The 20,091-nt window shown below is 46.1% G+C and overlaps 1 protein-coding gene across 1 annotated transcript in view; it reads left to right on the top strand.

Annotated features, from left to right (window-relative positions):
- The window catches only part of DGAT2 (diacylglycerol O-acyltransferase 2), a 30,959-nt gene extending 23,922 nt beyond the window's left edge, over positions 1 to 7,037 (top strand). Inside the window, exons 5-8 of the mRNA XM_077776350.1 lie at positions 2,573 to 2,777; positions 3,389 to 3,563; positions 4,046 to 4,248; positions 5,854 to 7,037. Of these exons, the coding sequence (XP_077632476.1) occupies positions 2,573 to 2,777; positions 3,389 to 3,563; positions 4,046 to 4,248; positions 5,854 to 6,008 (738 nt within the window). The 3' untranslated portion in view covers positions 6,009 to 7,037. The remainder of the gene's footprint in view (positions 1 to 2,572; positions 2,778 to 3,388; positions 3,564 to 4,045; positions 4,249 to 5,853) is intronic.
- The last annotated feature ends 13,054 nt before the right edge of the window (positions 7,038 to 20,091 follow it).

The raw sequence follows: 20,091 nt of genomic DNA, 5'->3' as shown, positions 1-20,091 counted from the left end.
GTTAAAGAATCAGCTGGGCTTCTGCCAGGTGACACACCTTCATGCCATTGGCTCAGAGAAAAGCACACTGGGTGGCCTGGTCTAGAGGTAGAGGAGGATCCGCCGCGACCTCCTTTCTCCAGGCCTCAGTCTCTACCTTGTGATCAAAGAAACGGCCTAGATCAAGGCTCTTCCCACCCATTCTATGCTTTGGAATCCTAGACCTAGCCTTCCCAGACCCAGCCTTCGGTCTGGAGCAGGCTACCAGTGCGGTGCTGGCTGCTAAGTTCTTACCTTGACACATTCCTGTCACAAGAAAGCCGCCCCAGGGTCCACGTTACTGCGAGCTGGTGCGGTGGGCACACCTGCTCCTCGGGAGGCAAAATCTCAGAACAGGCTCCTTGCAGAGCTTATGTAAAGCTAGGCCCCCTTTGAAACCCCTCACTGCCCCCTACCCAATAGCCATGACTTGTACTGCTGCTGTTTTCCGTTTGTGTAGTGGGCAGCTACGAGTTGGTTGAGCAACTTTGATGTGCTTGCCAGAGGCAAAGTGGGAGAAAGAGTAAGGAGGTCCTGAGCAACAGAGGGTGGAACTCACACGGCCTTGCTCCTGCACATACTGGCAGTTACAGAGCTGGGAACGGTGCCAGCCACCATCGGCACCAACCCCCTCCGGCCTCTGTCACCTGAAGGCTCAGATGTCAGTTCCGCAGGGCCAGCCACCAGCACCCCCTTGCCCCAGATCGAGCACAAGGTCCTTTCCTCAGCCGGGGGCTCCCAAATCTGGAGTCATGGTGAATCTGGGCTCCTGACATTTTGCCGGTGGCCCATGGCTTGCCTCCAGCTGTCACCGGTGCAGGGACATGGGCACTTTCCAACACAGAAACTAGGAATGTCATCAGTGCCACCCCTCTAGAGGCAGAGCAGCCCACAAGACCAAAATGTTCATACCCTTTGACCCAGGAATTGTATTTCTAGAAGTTTGTCAAACAATCAGATATGTGGACAAAAATAAGATACTTACGGAAGCATTGTTTCTGAAGGAAATTTTAAAAGGTTTTTAAAGATCCATCACTCAGAGTTTGATTATAATTCTATTTTGTACAGCATAGCTGTGTGACACAATAATGCAGCCATGAGAGACATATTACTGAGGGATTGTGATAGGAAAAACAGTTATGATATGTTTGTCAGAAAAATGATACCAACCATGTGCCCTTAATTTTGTGGTTTTTAAAAAGGAGCATGTGTATATTTGAGTAGCAAAAGAATTCAACACGTCAAAGTGGTTTATCAGGATTGGAGATAGGACAGGTGCTTTGAATTTTCTTTTTAGTTTCCTGTATTGAAAAAAATTGTTATTGTTTATTTTTATTTTTGAGAGAGAGAGAGACAGAGCGTGAATGGGGGAGGGACAAAGAGAGAGGGAGACACAGAATCTGAAGCAGGCTACAGGCTCTGAGATGTCAGCACAGAGCCCGACATGGGGCTTGAAACCATGAACAATGAAATCAGGACCTGAGTCAAAGTCGGACGTTTAACCAACTGAGCCACCCACATGCCTCTCCTCATTTTTTAAATGTTTATTTATTTTTAAATAAATGTTTATTTATTTTTGAGAGGGGCAGGGAGAGGAGGGGCAGAGAGAGAGAGAGAGAGAGAGAGAGAATTTCAAGCAGGTTCTACACTGTTAGCACAGAGCCCAATGTGGGGCTGGAACTCACAAACCATGAGATCATGACGTGAGCTGAAAGCAAGAGTTGGACACTTAACCTACTGAGCCACCCAGGTGCTCCTTTTCCTGTATTTTTTAAATACTCTATGATTATTCATTATTTGTCTAATCAGAAAAGAAGTGATGTTTTCTGAACCAAGTACCCTTACTTTCCATCCCTCTCAATACCTCCACCCCTACCACTTCCTTACAATGCTGGTAGGTGCCTCAGGGTATAGGGAAACTTTGTACCACCCCCCCCACCAACGAGGCCACCAGCCCCAGGGGAGGGGGCAGCTCCCAAGGAATCCAGTCATTCTTTAGAGCCTCCCAGGGGCAGCCTTGTTGATAGAACCACAGGTCAGCTGCCTGGCTAACAGCTGATCCCCGCCCCCACTGTGACCAGCGGGCACGGGGCTGTTGCTGCCCCCGTCTTCCCTGCAGCACAGCCACAGCCTGAGCTGAGCCTTGCTGCCTGGAAGGAAGATTGCATTCGGGCCAGCTGCACTGTCCCTTCTCTGCCCTAACCAAAGGACATGGACTTCACCCCGACAAAACCTGGACACCCCTCTATCTGAGAGTGGCAAGGGCTGGGTGAGGAGAATGGGCCCAGGAGGAGGGCAGGGTGCAGACAGAAAGACCTGTTGTGTCTGGCTGGAGGAGTAAGGGAATGAGAGAGAAATTTTCCCACTCTCTTCCTGGGGATTCGCAGTCTAAATGCCAGTTGCCAAGAGTCTGAGGTCAGGTGCGCAGAGTCCCTCCAGTCCTTCAGGCCCAGGGTCCGTGGGGCATGACACACCCAGTCCTTCCCCTACCTTCTGGGTGTGCCCTGGTACCCCTCTCCTGGCAGTTTCCTCTGACCCAAGCTTTTCCCTGCAGCTGGTGAAGACACACAACCTGCTGACCACCAGGAACTACATCTTTGGATACCACCCCCATGGCATCATGGGCCTGGGTGCCTTCTGTAACTTCAGCACGGAGGCCACAGAAGTGAGCAAGAAGTTCCCCGGCATAAGGCCCTACCTGGCCACGTTGGCCGGCAACTTCCGGATGCCAGTGCTGAGGGAGTACCTGATGTCTGGAGGTGAGAATCCACCTGCTCCTGCTGCACTCTTGTCCAGGCCTGAGCCTTTCCACTGAGCAAGGTGACAGAGAGGCCAGGAAGCAGATATACCATGCCCCAGCGGCTGGCTCTGTGCTAAGAGATGCAGTCTGCCTTAGGCATCTGGTGGGCCAGGGCTGAGCAGAGCTATTCATGCATCCTTCAGGATTTAGTTTGATAACATCTTCCCTACAGTGCCCTCTCTGACCCCTTTTTTGGGCAACCCAGCCCCTGTGCTACCCTTTGCACAAGCTAATCACACTGCATGGCTCTGTCCTTATCCACCTGCCTGTGACCCCTGCCACCCTGATTCACTGGGATCCCCAGCACCTAGCAACAGCCTGGCAGTGTTAGGACCTCAGGGAATGTTTGCCAAATGAACGAGTTCCCTAAACAACCTTGTATCATCTCCATTTTACATATAAGGAAGCCAAGGCTCAGAGAAATAGCTTGTGCAGGGCCATACAGCTTCTAGTGGCTGGGTTAGGTCTGGAGCCCAAGGCCAGCATTCTTTCTGTTCATGTTGGCTGTATGAAGGGGGTGCGGATATACATTTATGGGCAGCCTTGACTCTGTGTCCTTCTCTCTGCCAGGCATCTGCCCTGTGAACAGAGACACCATAGACTACTTGCTTTCAAAGAATGGGAGTGGCAATGCCATCATCATCGTAGTGGGGGGCGCGGCCGAGTCCCTGAGCTCCATGCCTGGCAAGAATGCAGTCACCCTGCGCAATCGCAAGGGCTTTGTGAAACTGGCCCTACGCCACGGGTAAGCACCTCCTGCACACGCACTCACCCACATACACATATGCATGCACACCAACATGCATACTGTGAAACTGGCCCTCTGCCACGGGTAAGCACCTCCTACACACTCATTCACCCGCATACACGTATACATGCACACCAGCATGCACATGCGTGCACGGCCCTCCAAAGCTTTGTTTGGCCCCAACAAAGCAACTCCTTGCTCCTGGAAGCAAGGCCCAGACCCCAGGAAGGCATAGATGGGAGTTTGCCATCCTGTGGGAGAGGAGAGGTTGGGTGCCAGAGCCTCAGACCAAGTTTGCCCAAGTGTAGCCCGAGTGTCTGAGTGGGGCAGAGATGCAGCCTGTTTTCTGGGCCCCTGCAGGTGGGCTCACAGGCCAGGTTCATGTGCAAGACTGTGCCCTCAGGCCAAATAAGTCATGCTGCTAGGAGACCGAGGGGCTGCAGTTAGGGTGTGACTTGACCCTGGCTTCTCCCTTCCAGAGCCGACCTGGTTCCCACCTACTCCTTTGGGGAGAATGAAGTATACAAGCAGGTGATCTTTGAAGAGGGCTCCTGGGGCCGGTGGGTCCAGAAGAAGTTCCAGAAGTATATTGGCTTTGCCCCGTGCATCTTCCATGGCCGAGGCCTCTTTTCTTCTGACACCTGGGGGCTGGTGCCCTACTCCAAGCCCATCACTACCGTTGGTAAGCTCGCCTGCCCTCAGCCCCTGAACTCCCAAGTGCCCCCCTGCTGGTTTGTGGTAGAGTTAGGATTCGCATCCAGGCCATGTGGCTCTATGTCCATGCTCTAAACCACATGGCTGTAGACATGTTTGGGTGCTGATGGGAATGGCCAGTGGGGGTGGGGATAGTTCCATCACGGTGAACCAAGCAGCGCCAGATGAGAAAACAAGACTTTACAGTCCGTGTTTTCAGGGCCCAAGAGTCTGTCAGGGAAGACCAAAAGACCATTCTGTCAAGCAAAGACCAGGAGGGAGTGTGAGAGGAATGTATAGGGTGCTTGGGGGGGTTGCAGTGGACCCCTGAGAAGCGGTGACTCTTCCGCTTCTAGCTGAATAGGAATTATCTAGAAAAAGAGAGGAAGAAGAGTTTTTTTGTCAGAAACATTAGCCTAAGTGAAGTTCCTGCAGCAAGATGGTATAGATTTTTGAGGAACAGAAAGAAAAACATCAACATGACTGGAGGATAGTCCTCTGAGAAGAATAGCAAAAAACTGGCTGCCCTTGTCCCTCAGCTGTGTTGTTCTTGGTGTGTGTCTGTGTGTGTGTGTGTCACAAGCCAGAGATCACACAAAAGTGTGTAGACCACAAGCCATGGACTTTAAGGGCCAAAGCTCACATAGACTTTGAGTTATTGGGGTCAGGTGTTCTGCTTTGTATTTGTACAAAGACTAACTGCCTGCAACTTAGGTCACAGGAGTCTTGTTACATACAGATCCTATGCCAGGTCTGATCGCTCTGAGGCAGCAGGGACATATCCATGCACACATGTGGCCGGAGAGGAACAGTCTCCCGTGGGCAGCGTGAACGAGTGTGCTCTTCACCTTAAGAATGGAAAGCGACTTGAGGGTGGGGAGGAGGGGTTTAGAGTTGCTTTTTAAAGTGATTCTTGGAGCTGCTAGATGGAAGATTGGTTAGAAAGGTCAAAAATGGAAGCCACAAGACCAATCCCAGATGCCCCTGTGGTAGCCACTGGGGACTGAGGGAATGGCAGTGATGATGAGAGAAGGGCATGCACTTGAGAGAATTTTCCAAAATGCCTTTGCCAGGACCTTGGGATGAGTTGAGTATGGAGATGCAGAATATAAAGCAATGACTGGATGTGTGAACGTTGGGCTCCTCCTCCCTCAGCACACTTTTCAAAGCATGTCACATGACTTCAACAATCCTAAGTGAAGTCCTATGAGGAAGGATCCTCATGTGACAGGTGGGGGAACTGAAGCTCAGAGATGCAAAGTGACTTACCCAGAGCAGGCCAAGAGCAAAGCCATTACTCAGTCCCATAACTCTTACATGGGACCTTCCAACTGAGTGCCTTAGGAGCAGCCAGTGTTGATCCCGCCTGCTGCTTAGTGACTCTGTGGCCTGGGGCAGGTCCCTTGCTCTGCTCTGGAGCTTCCCATCTTCTCCCCTGTAACGGGGACAACCTGAGGTGGAACACGTTTGACACAGTTCCTGGCACGTGGTTGGCACGTAGTGCAGGGTCACTGCCATCACCAGCATGGTAGACTCTCAGGAAGGGGGGCCTGAGTGGATTGACTAACCAGAGGCCTCTGCTCCATCCCTGCAGTGGGGGAGCCCATCACCATCCCCAAGCTGGAGCACCCAACCCAGCAGGACATAGACCTGTACCACGCCATGTACATGGAGGCACTGGTGAAGCTCTTCGACAAGCACAAGACCAAGTTCGGCCTCCCAGAGACAGAGGTTCTGGAGGTGAACTGAGCCTGCCCTCAGGGGCCTGATCCTAGGAGGAACCAGCTACAAATCATTTTCTACCAAGTTCTCGAATGCTTTTTTGTTCTGTAAATTTGGAAGCGTCATGGGTGTCTGTGGGTTATTTAAAAGAAATTATAATAATTTTGTTAAACCATTACAAATGTTAGGTCTTTTTTAAAGAAGGGAAAAGTGAATATTTCAGACTCTTTTAGTTCCAATTTGGTCCTCTTCTAGGTGGGGTGGCTGACGCATTTGGGCCTTTATGGTTTCTCAAGCAACCTTCTTCTTCCTTTCCCAAAATTACAGACAAAACTCAGTCCTGGTTAACTGGGAAAGAAGGAAAGCCATTGGTGACTCAGGCCAGTTAGATTATCTGCTTTTTACTTGCAGGATGAAGGGCAGAAGCTACTTCTAATACAAACGCCTCTATTCTAAACTACCTACCCCACATTTAACTGCAGGACTGGCCCCTCTTACCAAGGGGAAGAGCTGGAGGGCACAGTTGTCCCCAACTTGAAGAGTGCAGTGATGAGCATCTGGAATGCTCCAGCTCCAGTCCCGTTAGTCCTTTAAATCTGAGGCCTCCAGGGTAAGAATGAGGGTGGCGATGAGCCTGTGCTAGGGACAGCGCTGTCCCAGATGCACTGCCTCCAGGATTATTCAGCCACCATGTTCTAGTTGGAGTGACTGGTCTTCCACAGGGTGCTGACAACATGTACCCAGCACAGACCTGGACTTGGCCTGATTCACATACTTCCCAGTGGCCTCAGTTTGTTTAACCTATAACCCAAGTGTGGGTGTGAGGAAAGGGTCCCTCTTCCTGTTCACAGAGGGGCCTGGCCTTCTGAGCAGCAGATTGGTCCTAAGACAGGAGGCCCCCGAACCCAAGCCTCACATATTTGTGCCTTTCTGAGAGGGGAGGGATCATGGGAGGAACCCAGCCCCTTCTCTGTGTGTTCTGTTTTCTCTTGATGAGATTATTGTGCTATGTCAGACTTTTGTATATTCCAAAATGAATAAATGAAAATAAGAGTTCTCTGTGAGTTATTGCTGGGGCTGCATCTGCATCTTGGCCCTGACCCTTGGGGAGGCCATGGTCCCATCTGGGCTCCCTGCTAAGCCTTCCCTCTTGTTCCATTGGCCTACATGACCCTGTATGGTGTATTGATTGTCTTTTCCTACGTAACAAACTACTCCAAGACAGAATGGCTACAAACAACACTGGGTCTACCACACAATCTGCGAGTCAGTAGCGGAGATATAGCTTAGCAGAACCCTCTATCTCAGGGCTTCTCACAAGGCCACAATCAAGATAATCAGCCAGGCTCTGTCATCCCAAGGCTTGACTAGGGGAAGATCCATTTCCAAAATTATTCATGGGGTTGTTGGCAGGGTTCATTTCCTCACTGGCTATTGCCCAGAGGCCACTCTTAGTTGCTTGCCTCATGGGCCTTTCCATTGAGTAGCTCACAACATGGCAGCTGGTTTCATCAGAGAGAGTAAACAGGAAGAACCAGAAATAGAGTGTGCAAGGTAGAAGTCACATTCTCTTATAACTTAATCTCAAATGTCGTATCCTATCACTTTTGCCATATTCTTCCCATTAGATGCAAGTGACTAGATCCAACTCACACTCAAGAGGATTATACACTGAATGAATACTTAGAGGCAAGGGTCCTTAGAGCCCCCTCCCAGCTCTCTACTACGTGTGATAAAGGATTACTGTCCACATATAAGGTTCTGACATGGTGGAGCTGGAAGGGTTTTCCATGGATCACTCAAGCCTCAGTTATACCACAAAGAGGGAGAGCTAGCCTGCTGTTACTTTAATGATTTCATGCCATACCCAGGTCTCACAAGATGCCACCTCTGTCTCTTCTAATTCCATCCGGTTCAATGAGTACTAAGCAGCTGGGAACCCCTCTTAGCTGAGAGCAAATGACCTCATTCCAACTTTCCCACCGCCTAAGTTTCCTTGCCATTCATTCATCCACTTCAAGGACTGCTCTTCTGTACATACAACATGGCATGCCTCATTGAGCTGGGACCTCAGTGTTGACCTGGGACTTGAAGGGTGACTAGAAGTTTGCCAGGAAGGAAATAAAGGGAAGAGCAGCAAGCAAAGACAAGGCAGACAGCACTGCTGACTTGAAGGAGGAAAGGGTGGTAGATAGGTTGCAGTGGGGGTTGGCTTGGAAGGGCAGGAGAGTTGACTTCTCCAGAGCTCCCAGGTGGGCAGGAGGCCAAGCGGCAACAGGAGATTCGTTCAAGGGGCAACAGAGGCTGAATTCTGTAGCACCAGGCAGGCTTCAGGCCCACAGAGCTCAGGTCAGAGGATTTCCTTGAGGATGGAGGAAAGGCCTGCTTTCTGATGGCAGTCTCAGCCCCTCTCCAGCCCCAGTCTGAGATTAGCCATGACTCTCAGCCTCTGGCTCCAGGCTAAGCCCTGACTCCAACCTAGGCCACCCCACAAAGACGGGTCATTATTCTTAGCACCTACTGTGCATGAGAGAGCTCCTCCATCTCTGCTTATGAACAGTAACAATAGGCAGGCCCCAAATCCCAGAGGACAAGGTACATCTAGCAGCAGCCTATGCAGAGCAATGTGGGGGGAACTCTAGGTAAATGCTGTGAACATTGCCTCTGACTGGGAGTTGTTAACCTTGAGAGAGGCAACAGGATCCTCCTTTTCCAAAAGACCCTCTGCTTTTGGACTGCGGGGGTGGGGCTGTAGTCTCAGCCTGAAGGTTGTCAATTCCATGGTTCTACTTGTGGTTCACAGACAAGGCCACTAGGGGGCACTGAGGACAGTTCTGAAGTAAATGCCACACAGCTTCCCCTTTCTTTTCACATTTTGGTGTTTAAGCACTCCTACTCTGGGCTAGAAGCAAGAGATAGTAAAATCATGAATTCATAAATGCTCAGTGCTAGGCAAGAACTCTTCTTTTTCCAGGGTTTTAAAGTAGAAATGTAAAAGCTCTTTTTTCTTTTTTAATATGTTTACATCTATAAGACTCTCCCTAAAACTGCCTTAGCTGCATCCCATAAGTTTTGGTGTCTTGTGTTCTTGTTTAACTCATTCCAAGTTCTTCCTAATTTCTTTCTGATTTCTTCATTGACTCTTTGGTTATTTAAGAGGATATTTCTTAATTTGTACATATTTGCTATTTGCCCAAATTTCCTTTTGTCATTTATTTCAAATTTTATTTCCAAGAACAAACTTATATGATTTCAATCTCTTTCAACTTATTGAGGCTCCTCTCATGACCAAAAAGATGACCTGTCCTAGACAATGTTCCATTTGGATATGAGAAAAATGTGTATTCTGCTCCTGTTGGGATCAGGATACCAACAGTATTTTGTGGTAGTATTTTCCAGATGTCTGTTAGGTCAACTTGGTTTAGACTGTTGTTCAAGTCATCTAGTTCTTTGTTGATTTTGTTGGTGGTCTGCCTAGACATTGTATCCCTTATTGAAAATGGGGTATTGAAACCTCCAACTATTGTTACATTGTTTATTTTTCTCTTCAATTCTGTAAGTTTTGATTCATATATTTTGGAACTCTGATGTATGCATGTTCATAATTGTTACATTTTCCCGATGGAGTCATCCTTTCATCATTATAAAATTCCCTTTGTCTCTAGTAACAATTTTTGTCTTTTTTAAAATAATGCTTATTTATTTTTGAGAGAGAGAGAGAGAAAGAGACAGAATGTGACTGGGAGAGGAGCTGAGAGAGAGGGAGACACAGAATCTGAAGCAGGCTCCAGGCTCTGAGCTGTCAGCACAGAGCCCAAAGTGGGGCTCAAACCCACAAACCGTGAGATCATGACCTGAGCCAAAGTCGGATGCTTAACCAACTGAGCCACCCAGGCGCCCCACAATTTTTGTCTTACAGTCTATTTTATATAGCCTATAAAAGTATGCCCCTCCAGCTCTCTTTTAGTTATGACTTACATGAAACATCTTCTTCCATCCTTTTCCTTTCAACCTATTTGTGTCTTTGAATATAAAGTGTATCTTAAATTTTTTTTTTCAATCTTTGTGTATTTTTGAGAGAGAGAGAGAGAGAGAGAGAGACAGAGACAGTGTGAGCAGGGGAGGGGCAGAGAGAGAGGGAGACACAGGATCCAAAGCAGGATCCAGGCTCTGAGCTTTCAGCACAGAGCCTGATGTGGAGCTTGAACTCATGAACCGTGAGATCATGACCCAAGCTGAAGTCGGCCACTTAACCAACTGAGCCACCCAGGTGCTCCTAAAGTGTATCTTTTGAAAGTATAATAGTGTTGGGTCCTTTTTCCTTTTATCCATACTTCTACTTTCTGCCTTCTCATTGGAGCACTAAGTCTATTTATATTTAATATAATCACTAGTAAAGTAGGATTTACATGTGCCATTTTGCTATTTTCTTATGTCTTTTTTGTTCTTCTTTCCCTCCATTCCTGCCGCCTTTTCTGTTAAATGTGTGTTTTTTCATACACTGTTTTAATTTTCCTGTTGTTTCTTTTACTGTATGTTTTTAAGTTATTTTCTTAGTGGTTACCCTGGAGATTAAAATTAGCATCTTAATTTAAAACAGTCTAGTTCAAATTAATAACAATTTAATTTCTCCATCTTTTGGCAGGCTGGCCTGAGAGAAAAAAGGGACAGGCCACACAAAGGGATGATGTGACGGGTTGAATAGTGGCCCGCAACATGATATTTACATAGTTAAACTCTGTGGTCTGTGAATGTGCCTTTATTTGGAAAGGGGTCTCTGCAGATATAATTAAGTCAAGGATCTCAAAGAGATAATCCTAGATTATGTAGGTGGGTCCTAAATCCAATGACAAGTGTCCTTCTAAGAGAAAGAAGACATGGGGAAAAGGAGAGAAGGCCATGTGAAGGGGGCAGGAGGCTGGACTTATGCAGCACAAGCCCAGGAACACCTGGAGCTGCCAGAAGCTGGAATAGCTGAGGAAGGATTTTCCCCTAAACTCTTGGAGGGAGCATAGCCTTCCCGACACGTTGATTTTGGATTCCTGGCCTGCAGAACTGTGACAGAATGAATTTCCGTTTGAAGTCAGCTAGTTTATGGCTTAACCTAATACAAACAGTGACCTTCAATATGTTTATATCACCTCCGGAAGGAGTTGTACCCATGGAAGGCAGAGTCAGGTCCTCTCATCAATAACATACCCTTGAACAACATGGGTGTGAACTGCTCAGGTCCACTGACAAACAGATTGTCTTCGATAAATGCAACACAGTTCTGTAAAAGTATTTCTCTGTTTGTTTTCTCTAGCTTGCTTTATTATAAATATACAGTATATAAAACAAAAGTATATACAGTCTATACACAATACACAAAATGTGTGTTAATCATTGCTTATGTTGTCAGTTAGGCTTCTTTCCGGTCAGGAGTAGGCTATTAGTAGTTAAGTGTGGGGGGAGTCAAAGGCATACTCAAATTTTCATTGTGTGGGAGGTCGTCATCAATAGTCAACTGTATTTCACTTTTCTTTATGTGAGGCGGGCTGCAATTTTGGAAGGCACTTTTCCTGATACTTCCGAAAGGTGGAAGAAATTCCCATTTATTGGTTAATAGGATCACGAGGAGAAAATAGGAATTTCCCCCACTCCTTGGCTTCAACCATAATTTTTATAACAAATCTCTGCCCCATACATATTCCAGACTTCTCTTTTCATAACCCTGTTTCCCTCCCTTGTAGACTCTTTTTTTAAGATATTTTTCACCACTTCCTGCTTAGGGAGTTTTGCTTTGTGTATTTTCATCTAACATTTGTGTCACGCACGCACATGATTTTATCTCCTACATTTTTTACATAACATTGAATTGCATCTACACACATTTAGAAAGTTCCTTTTCTCAGTGCTAAAATATCAAACAATTTTTGAGATTTCTAATTACTTTTGATGAAAACTGATACAAAATATTTTTCCTCTAAACACAAAAGATATATTTTTAATTTAACGTATAGGGTATAAAAATGTATTCTGAAAATAAATATGACTTAACTGTGTAAATAAAATTTGGGGCTTCTGGCTGGCTCAGTTGGTAGAGCATGGGACTCTTGATCCTCAGGGTCATGAGTTCAAGGTCCATGTTGGGTGAAGAGCTTACTTAAAAAAATAAAAAAAAGGCTGTAAGACTCTTTCACTATCAGCAATAAAATGCAGGATTGATAACACTGGAGTAAGACTGCTTCCAAATCCTACTCTACACAAAGGGAGGATGGTGAAGATTTCCATTTTCTAATCTGAGTATGTTCCCCTGGCAACCGGCCCCCATCCTTAAGTTATCTGGGGCTTTCCAAATGTCACTTCATTAAAATAAACTCAGATATAGTTGAAAGGGATTTGTTATGGAAACAAAAGACATTCATTTCACTCTCTTGAAGCTTTCAGGAACTGAGGACAAAACTGAGTATTATAACAAAAGATACCCCTCTGGCTCTCATATAGGAAATTACAAGAGTTTTAGGAGCTATGTGCCAGGAACAGTGAATAAAGACCGAATATCTATTTCTTATTATAAATCACAGTATCATGCTCCTTTTCTCTGAAACAGTTCCTCAGTTCTTCCTTGACTGTCACGACCTAGACAGTCTTGGAGATTATGATTCAGTATTCCGTAGAACACCATTTAGCGTTGATAGGTCTAGTCTTTCCTTATAATTGACTTATGTCTAAGTCAGTCCATCTTTAGTATAAATATCAGAGGTAATGATGGACTCCTCTCCTCTCATCCTAGCAGGCAGTCATGATTTCAATGTGTCCTAGTGGGTGATGCTCACTTTATCACTTGATTAAGGTGGGAACTTTTTATATTTTAAAGTTACTCATTTTCCACACTTTGAAAATATCTCCCCCCTCTCCTTTTTATATCAATACTCATGGATCCCTATTTTATTCAGTGGGTTACATGCTATTCTATCATTTTTTATCTTGATGTATAAGCTGCTCCAGACTTGGCCAGTGGGACCCCCACCAAACTGGCTTCTGTGTCCTTTTGACATGTCTCCATCATTTTTGGGAGGAGGAGTACTTCCTTATTTCCTGGCACAACTAGATGTCCTAGGGTCATCTTGTACTTTTTCTGGACCAATCCTGGACTCAGCCACTTCTTCAGAGAAACTTGATTCCTCTCGGTGGAGGATGGTATTCAGAAACCAAGATCTAGGGGTGCCTGGGTGTCTCAGTTGATTGAGCATCCAACTTCAGCTCAGGTCATGATCTCAGGGTTTGTGGGTTTGAGCCCCGCATTGGGCTCTTTGCAGACAGTGGGGAGCCTGCTCGCAATTCTTGCTCTCTCCTCCATCTCTGCCCCTCCCCCACTCATGCTTTCTCTCTCTCAAAATAAGTAAATAAATTTAGAAAAAGAAACCAAGATCTGAATAATTATGGTCTATCACCACACTGTTCATCCAAGTTCTTTCTCTTCCTATATTTGTAACTCCTTTTCCTAATAGAACACTGGCTCCCATTATCCTTAGTATATTTATTTATTTGACCAATCCTCTGTACATAACTAATCTTCCACTGCTACCATTCTGTCCTCCATCCCTGAACTCAATACTGACACTCTCCTCATCAAAGCCAGCTTCACCAGATGTGATCTATGCACTTGGTGCTTAGAAGGGCTCCATGCTTGATTTGCCTTCTTGGAATTCTTTTTTTTTTTTTTTTAATGTTTATTTTTGACAGAGCCCACACCCAAGCAGGGGAGGAGCAGAGGGAGAGGGGGACAGAGGATCCTAAGCAGGCTCTGCACTGATAGCAGAAAGTCCATGCAGGTGAACTTACAAAGGATGAGATCATAACCTGAGCTGAAGTTAGAAGCTTAACTGACTGAGCCACCTGTGCGCCCCACCTTCTTGGAATTCTTAATAATTTTGAATGTGAAACTCTGCATTTTCATTTTGCACTGGGCCCCACTAATTATGGAGCTGGTCTTCACCTTGCCTTGCTTGGACTCTGATACCTTGTTTTTAGGCTATCCTCCCAGCACAAATTCTATTCACCTACTCTGGTTGACTCCTAGCCTTGTGCCAGGATCTCCCCCTCCACCCACTTCTGGCTTTGTGTGGAGACTTCCTCACCTCAGTCTGGTTCTGACGCCCGGCTCTGGGCTGCCACACCGCCCGCTCACCCCATGCCTATGCTGATCTTGTTCTCAGCTCTACCTTAAAGCTTTCAGACTACATGTTTTAGGAAGAGAAGAAGGAAGAAAAGCTGTGCAGACAGCTTTAGCTTTTGGATTTTTTGCAGCTATACTTTGTTGTCCATAGGATTAAGATTCTTGTTCTGGGAAAATTCAGTCCCAAATAGTGTATTCTAGTTAATGTGGGTGGTATGGCATGAGGGACAGAGCCATAGCCCAGGAAGCAAGAGACCTGGGTTCACAAGCCAATCTGCCATGAAGAACCGTATGAAATTGGGCAGCATATTTCCAGAGCTGCTTTTTAGGCTTCTGTAAAACTGGGGCAATCCTTCACAGGGTCCTGTGGGGATTGTCAATGGTAATGTACGTAAAGTACTAGGCTAAAGTTAGTTTTCTGTAGCCCCCTGGGGAACCTGGTAGGGAGGGGAGTGAATTTACTTAAAATCCTGCAGCCTATTAGCTACACGCCCAGATCACATTTTTTTCTGACACCAGGCTTGTAGCTCTCAGACACCCCATTTTGCAGCCAGGATGCTCATTCTCAGGAACCCTGTGAAAAACCACGCCTGTCTTTGGCAAGGAACGAGGGCGATCAGGCATCCTTTGAGCTCCTCTATCCCCAGGAATTTAGCCGTATTCCTGTGTTCTAATTGTCCTCTAACTCAACAAAGGAATGTCACGATTAATTGTTGCTAAATTCACCACTGCTCCCACCCTTGCATCTGTTCTGGATACAACTGCCAGAGTGACTTGTTTTTTGTTTGTTGTTGTTTTATAAGTAACCTCTATGCCCAACATGGGGCTAGAATTAATGCCCCTGAGATCAAGAGTCGCATGCTGTACTGACTGAGCCAGCCAGATGCCCCCAGAGTGCCATTTTAAAAACATAAATTAGAAATACCCCCACCTCCACTTAAATAAACCCTTCGGTGGACTCAAGGTCAGACTCCCTTGGGGCACCTGCCACCTCCACAGCTGGCAGGATCTGGACCCTGCCAGGATCTCCAACTTCATTCTGTGCCATCAGGGCTGGATGAAAACTTCGGATGTTCTGAGCACTGACGAGACAATGCTGCCGCCGCCATATGAAATTACAAATGAAAGCAACACTAAACTGTAAATGACACTGAAGGAGGTCTTTGATTTTATTTTTGACATATCAGTTTCTTCCAAAATCTGTTCTTCTCCTCCTCCTCCTCCTCCAGGCCGGCTGCCTCTCCTGCCTACGCCTGCATGAGCTTCTTTCAGTTCCTTCAGTGCTCCCTGCGCCTTCTTCAGGCTGTTCCTCTTGCTCTCGCTAGCCCCCCTTTGTCCAGTTCCCTGCTACTCACCCTTCAGACCTTGCTATAGAAGACAGTTCCTAAGGAAAGCTTTCTCTGGGAGCTCCGACTAACTCAGCCCCGTGGGTTGGATGTGCTTCTGTCCACTGTGTGTCCCCTTGTCTGGTCTGTTAATTCACAAACTCAGGTTCCCACATTGGCACATTTATCATCCATGACAGTGCGTGAACCACTGGAATTGAGGAAGGAGCCCTGGTCCTGGGGCAAGAAGCCCCAGTCTTTGTCTCAGGTTTGCTACCAACTTTGTGTGTGCTGGGCAAGCTCATTTCCTCTCTCTGGGGTTGTGTCCAGCGGGAGAGCCACAGAGCCTCCGTGTCATCTAATAAACATTCACTTACTCGGGCGTTCATCCATTCACTCACAGATTTTATTCCTTCAGTCAGTCATTTGCGCATTGAAGCTTATGGAGCCTGTCCTCTGTGTCAGGACGCTGGGAATTTAGAATGAAATTAAACCAAGAGTTCATAGTGCAGTGGGTGAGACACATCAGGCACATGATTAGGCACATGGGTACCGGTACTTAAGAGAGGTCAGGCAGCCATAGTGGGAGCCCAGAGATAGTAGCCATTAGGTCACATCTGTGAAGGCTTTTTCAAAAAAGTGACCTTGAAGAGTTGAGAAAGGAGGAGAAATGCTGCCCAGGGACCCGTCTTTGTTGGGTACAAGCTCTTTGGGGGAATGATCTCTTTGCTTTACAATTCTCACCTGGATTTTTGCAACAGTCTTGCTCTTCAAATCCTATCCCTTGAAAGCTGCCTGAGGGCTGCCTGAGGATCTTTCCAAATGATTTCCCGTTGCCTAAGATTAAGGCCAAGTTCTTCAGCCTGCAGTCAGGTTCTTCTTACGCGGCCCCATCTTCCTTTTCTGGCCTCTTTGCCTGTTTCCCCCACGCAGCCTTTATTTCAGCCACCTTAAAGGAGGCCAGTGTCATGTCCTCTGCCTCAGTGTCTTTGCTCAGGCAACGCTCATGCTTCTGCCCAGACTACTTTCTTTAGAAAGCCTTCTGGCACCACACACAGCAGTTAGCAACTTCTTGTTTTGTGCTTCCATTATACTTTATACCTCATCTCAATGGCTGCATTTACCACTTTGTATTGAAATTATCTATGACCCCCTTGCAGTCAGGGATTCTCTTTGCATTCTTTCTATAAATACAGTGCCCTGGCTGGGCACCTGCTACAAGTCTGAATGATGTTTGACTAAGTGAGTTAGTAAATGGGAGAAAGATGACTCTGTTATAGGAAAGGGATAGATCTAATTTAATTGAATTTGAGACATCAAAAGGCCAACCTGGCCTTTCTTGCCCTTATTTACCCAATGCATCCTGCCCATGAGATCTAGAGAATAAGGAAAGAGGAAGAAAAAGAGGTAAAGTGGACTGGGGTGACTTTAGCTTTTGGTCCTGCCAACAATGTTTGGCTTCAATATCCAACATGGTACTAGTTAGCTGTTAAACCACCAATCATCCCTGAACCAAACAGATCTAACCCCCTGTTGTTCATCTATCAAACTCCCAATCATTTTTTAAGACTTTTGTCAAGCCTGCATTTGACTTTGCCCACCAGCTCCTGTAGAGTCAGTCATTCTATTACCACTTGACCTTGATCTTTCTTCTATCATTGCATGTATGTTGTATTTGTCTACCTTAGAATCCACGTTCCTTAAACTTGAATACATGTTTCTCTACAGGACGTATAACACTGTATAAATATTATAGTAATTTAATTCTAAGTGACTAGAAATATATATTTTTTTATTTATTTGTTTTGAAAGAGAGAGCCAGCAGGGGAGGGGCAGAGAGAGAAGGAGAGAGAGAATCCCACGCAGGCTCTATGCTGTCAGGACAGAGCCTGGTGCAGGGTTCGAAGTCAGAACAGTGAGATCATGACCTGAGCTGAGATTAAGAGTTGGACATTTAACAGAGTGGGCCACCCAGGTGCCCTAGAAATATTTTTATGTTTAAACAAATATAGCCATGTTATGGAAAAGGATCTAGCATGTAACATTCATTACCTTGAATATTATGCAGGTATTTTGGGTATTTGTCCTGTCCCTGGGGTGAGCATTCCAGCTCTCCTGGTGTTAGTGGCATGTGAATGGAAAGGTCTGAGAAGGGATGTTTACTTGAGGTATGTATTTCCAGTGCCCAGAGATTGGCCTGGTACAGAGTTGAATCTCCTTAAAAGCTTGTAGAAAGAATGGATCCTGCTCTCTCTGCTGGAATATCCTTTTCTCCCTTTCTACCTGGCGAACTCCTATTCATTCTTCAATACCCAGTTTATTTTATTATTTTTTAAACAATTTTTAAAGACATTTATATATTTATTTTTGAGAGAGGGCACGCACAAGCGGAGGAGGGGCAGAGAGAGGGAGAGAGATCCCCAAGCAGGCTCCATGCTGTCAGCACAGAGCCTGATGTGGGGCTCCATCCCACAAACCTCGAGATCATGACCCAAGCCCAAATCAAGAGTCGGACACTTACCTGACTAAGCTACCCAGGTGCCCTCTTCAATACCCAGTTTAAATGTCATCTCTATTGTGACTGAAATCTGACCCTCTTCTCTGGCTTCCACAGCTCCTGAACTTCATTCAGACTGAGCGACTGGCTTGTCACTCTTTGTTTACTTATTGGACTTCCCTATAAAGAGGGCAGCTCCTCTGGGGTTGAGTCTCAGTCTGATTTCCCAGCACCTAGCAAAGGGCTTGACACAGAGAAGCCCTCAATGAACATTTGTTGAATGAATCAAGTAATAAAGTTAGCGAATATTCAAAGCTGACCTTCGAAGGAGAAAGAAGTGATTGTGTTCTATTTCTATAGGCCCATTTTCTTAAAAAAATTTTTTTTAATGTTTACTTTGGGGGGGTGGGCAGAGGGAGAGAGAGACACACAGGAGCAGAAGAAGGCTCCATGTCTGAGCTGTCAGCACGGCGCCTGACATGAGGCTTGAACTCATGAACCACAAGATCATGACCTGAGCCGAAAGTCAGACACTTAACCAACCGAGCCACCCAGAAGACCTTCTATAGGCCCATTTTCTTAACCTTGTGCAATGGGTTGAATGATGCGTCTCTCCCTCTCCCACGAAAATGAGTCCATACTCATGCTGGAACCTGTGAATATCGTCTTATTTGGAAAAAAGGTCTTTGTATTAAGGATCTCAAAATGAGATCTGGATTATCTGCATGGGCCCTAAATCGAAAGACAAGGGTCCTTGTAAGAAAAAGAAAAGAATATGCAAGAAGAAGAAAAGACCATGAGAAGATGGAGGCAGAGGTTGGAATTATGCAGCTCCAAGCCAAGGAATATCTGGAGCCACCAGAAGATGAAAGGGTCAAGGACAGATTCTCCCTTAGAGCCTTCTAAGAGAGTGAGGCCCAGCTGACACCTTCATTTGGGGCTACTGGCCTCTGGAACTGTGAAAGAATAAATTTCTGTTGATGTTGTTGTAAGCTACTTAGTTTGTGGTAATTTGACACAGAAGCCTAAGGAAACTAACACAGCTTGGAAACGGAAGCGTTTTGTGTGAAATTCTAACAGATCTTGGCATGCCGTGAGTTGAACCAGATGAGATTTGGGATTTCCTAACTAATCCGTTCTCCACAAACACCTGACCACACACCCATGAGGACCCACTGGATGTTTCAGAACAGGAGACAGTGTGACACCCATGTTCACCAGCTCTGGGGGCAGAGACAAAGTGTGTTCAGGCTTCTGAACACCCTGGAAAGATAGCATGCTTACCTTTTATTAAACTAGTTTTAGTGCACTTATTGTATGTGAGTGCTTCTCTGGCATTTTGCATATGTTGATTTACTTAATCCCTACAGCAACCTTATTATTTTACAGACGGGAAAACTAAAGCTGAGAGGAACTGGCTTGCCCAGGAACACATAGCTGGAAAGTGGCAGAGCCAAGATTGCAAAAGTGCCTGAATCCTGTTGTGTCTGATTTTAAAACACTGTGTTCTTTCAGCTGTCAGTCCAGGTGGTGGAGAAATTCATAGTCTAGGGGGAAAAGGCAGATTGATACCCTGCAGAATGACTCAATGCTATTTATTATAGAAGCAATCGCTATAGATGCTATCATTATGCTCAAGAAAGTCTTCATGGAAGACTGGGTTTTCACTAAAAAACAAAAATATAACTGGGGCACCTGAGTAGCTCAGGTCATGATCTCAGGATTGGTGAGTTCGAGTCACCCCTTGGCTCTGTGCTGACAAGGCGAAGACTGCTCCGGATTGTGTGTGCCCCTCCCTCGCTCACGCTCTCTCTCTCTCTCTCTCAAAAATAAACGTAAAAAATTAAACAAACATATCCCGATTATCCACCAAGCACCGGAAATCCGCAGATGAATGACAAGGTCCTTTTGTATGAGGAATTCAATGTGAGTGTGTGTTACGCACTTATTAAAAGAGAAGGCGATAGAATAGTTAGAAATGTGGTAGAGGCAATATTCCTAACTCGGGGTCCCGGAGTAGATAGGGAAAACTTTTGGAAGAAGGAACTCCACCCGCGGTTGAGATTTGATGGGCAAGTAAGCACTGAGAGGAGAAAAGTAGCACACGCTTTCTAGGGATAGGGTAAG

This window comes from Crocuta crocuta, unplaced genomic scaffold (genome assembly GCF_008692635.1).
Source record: "Crocuta crocuta isolate KB4526 unplaced genomic scaffold, BGI_CrCroc_1.0 scaffold271, whole genome shotgun sequence".
NCBI lineage: Eukaryota > Metazoa > Chordata > Mammalia > Carnivora > Hyaenidae > Crocuta > Crocuta crocuta.
This window is presented reverse-complemented; position numbering and strand designations above follow the sequence as displayed.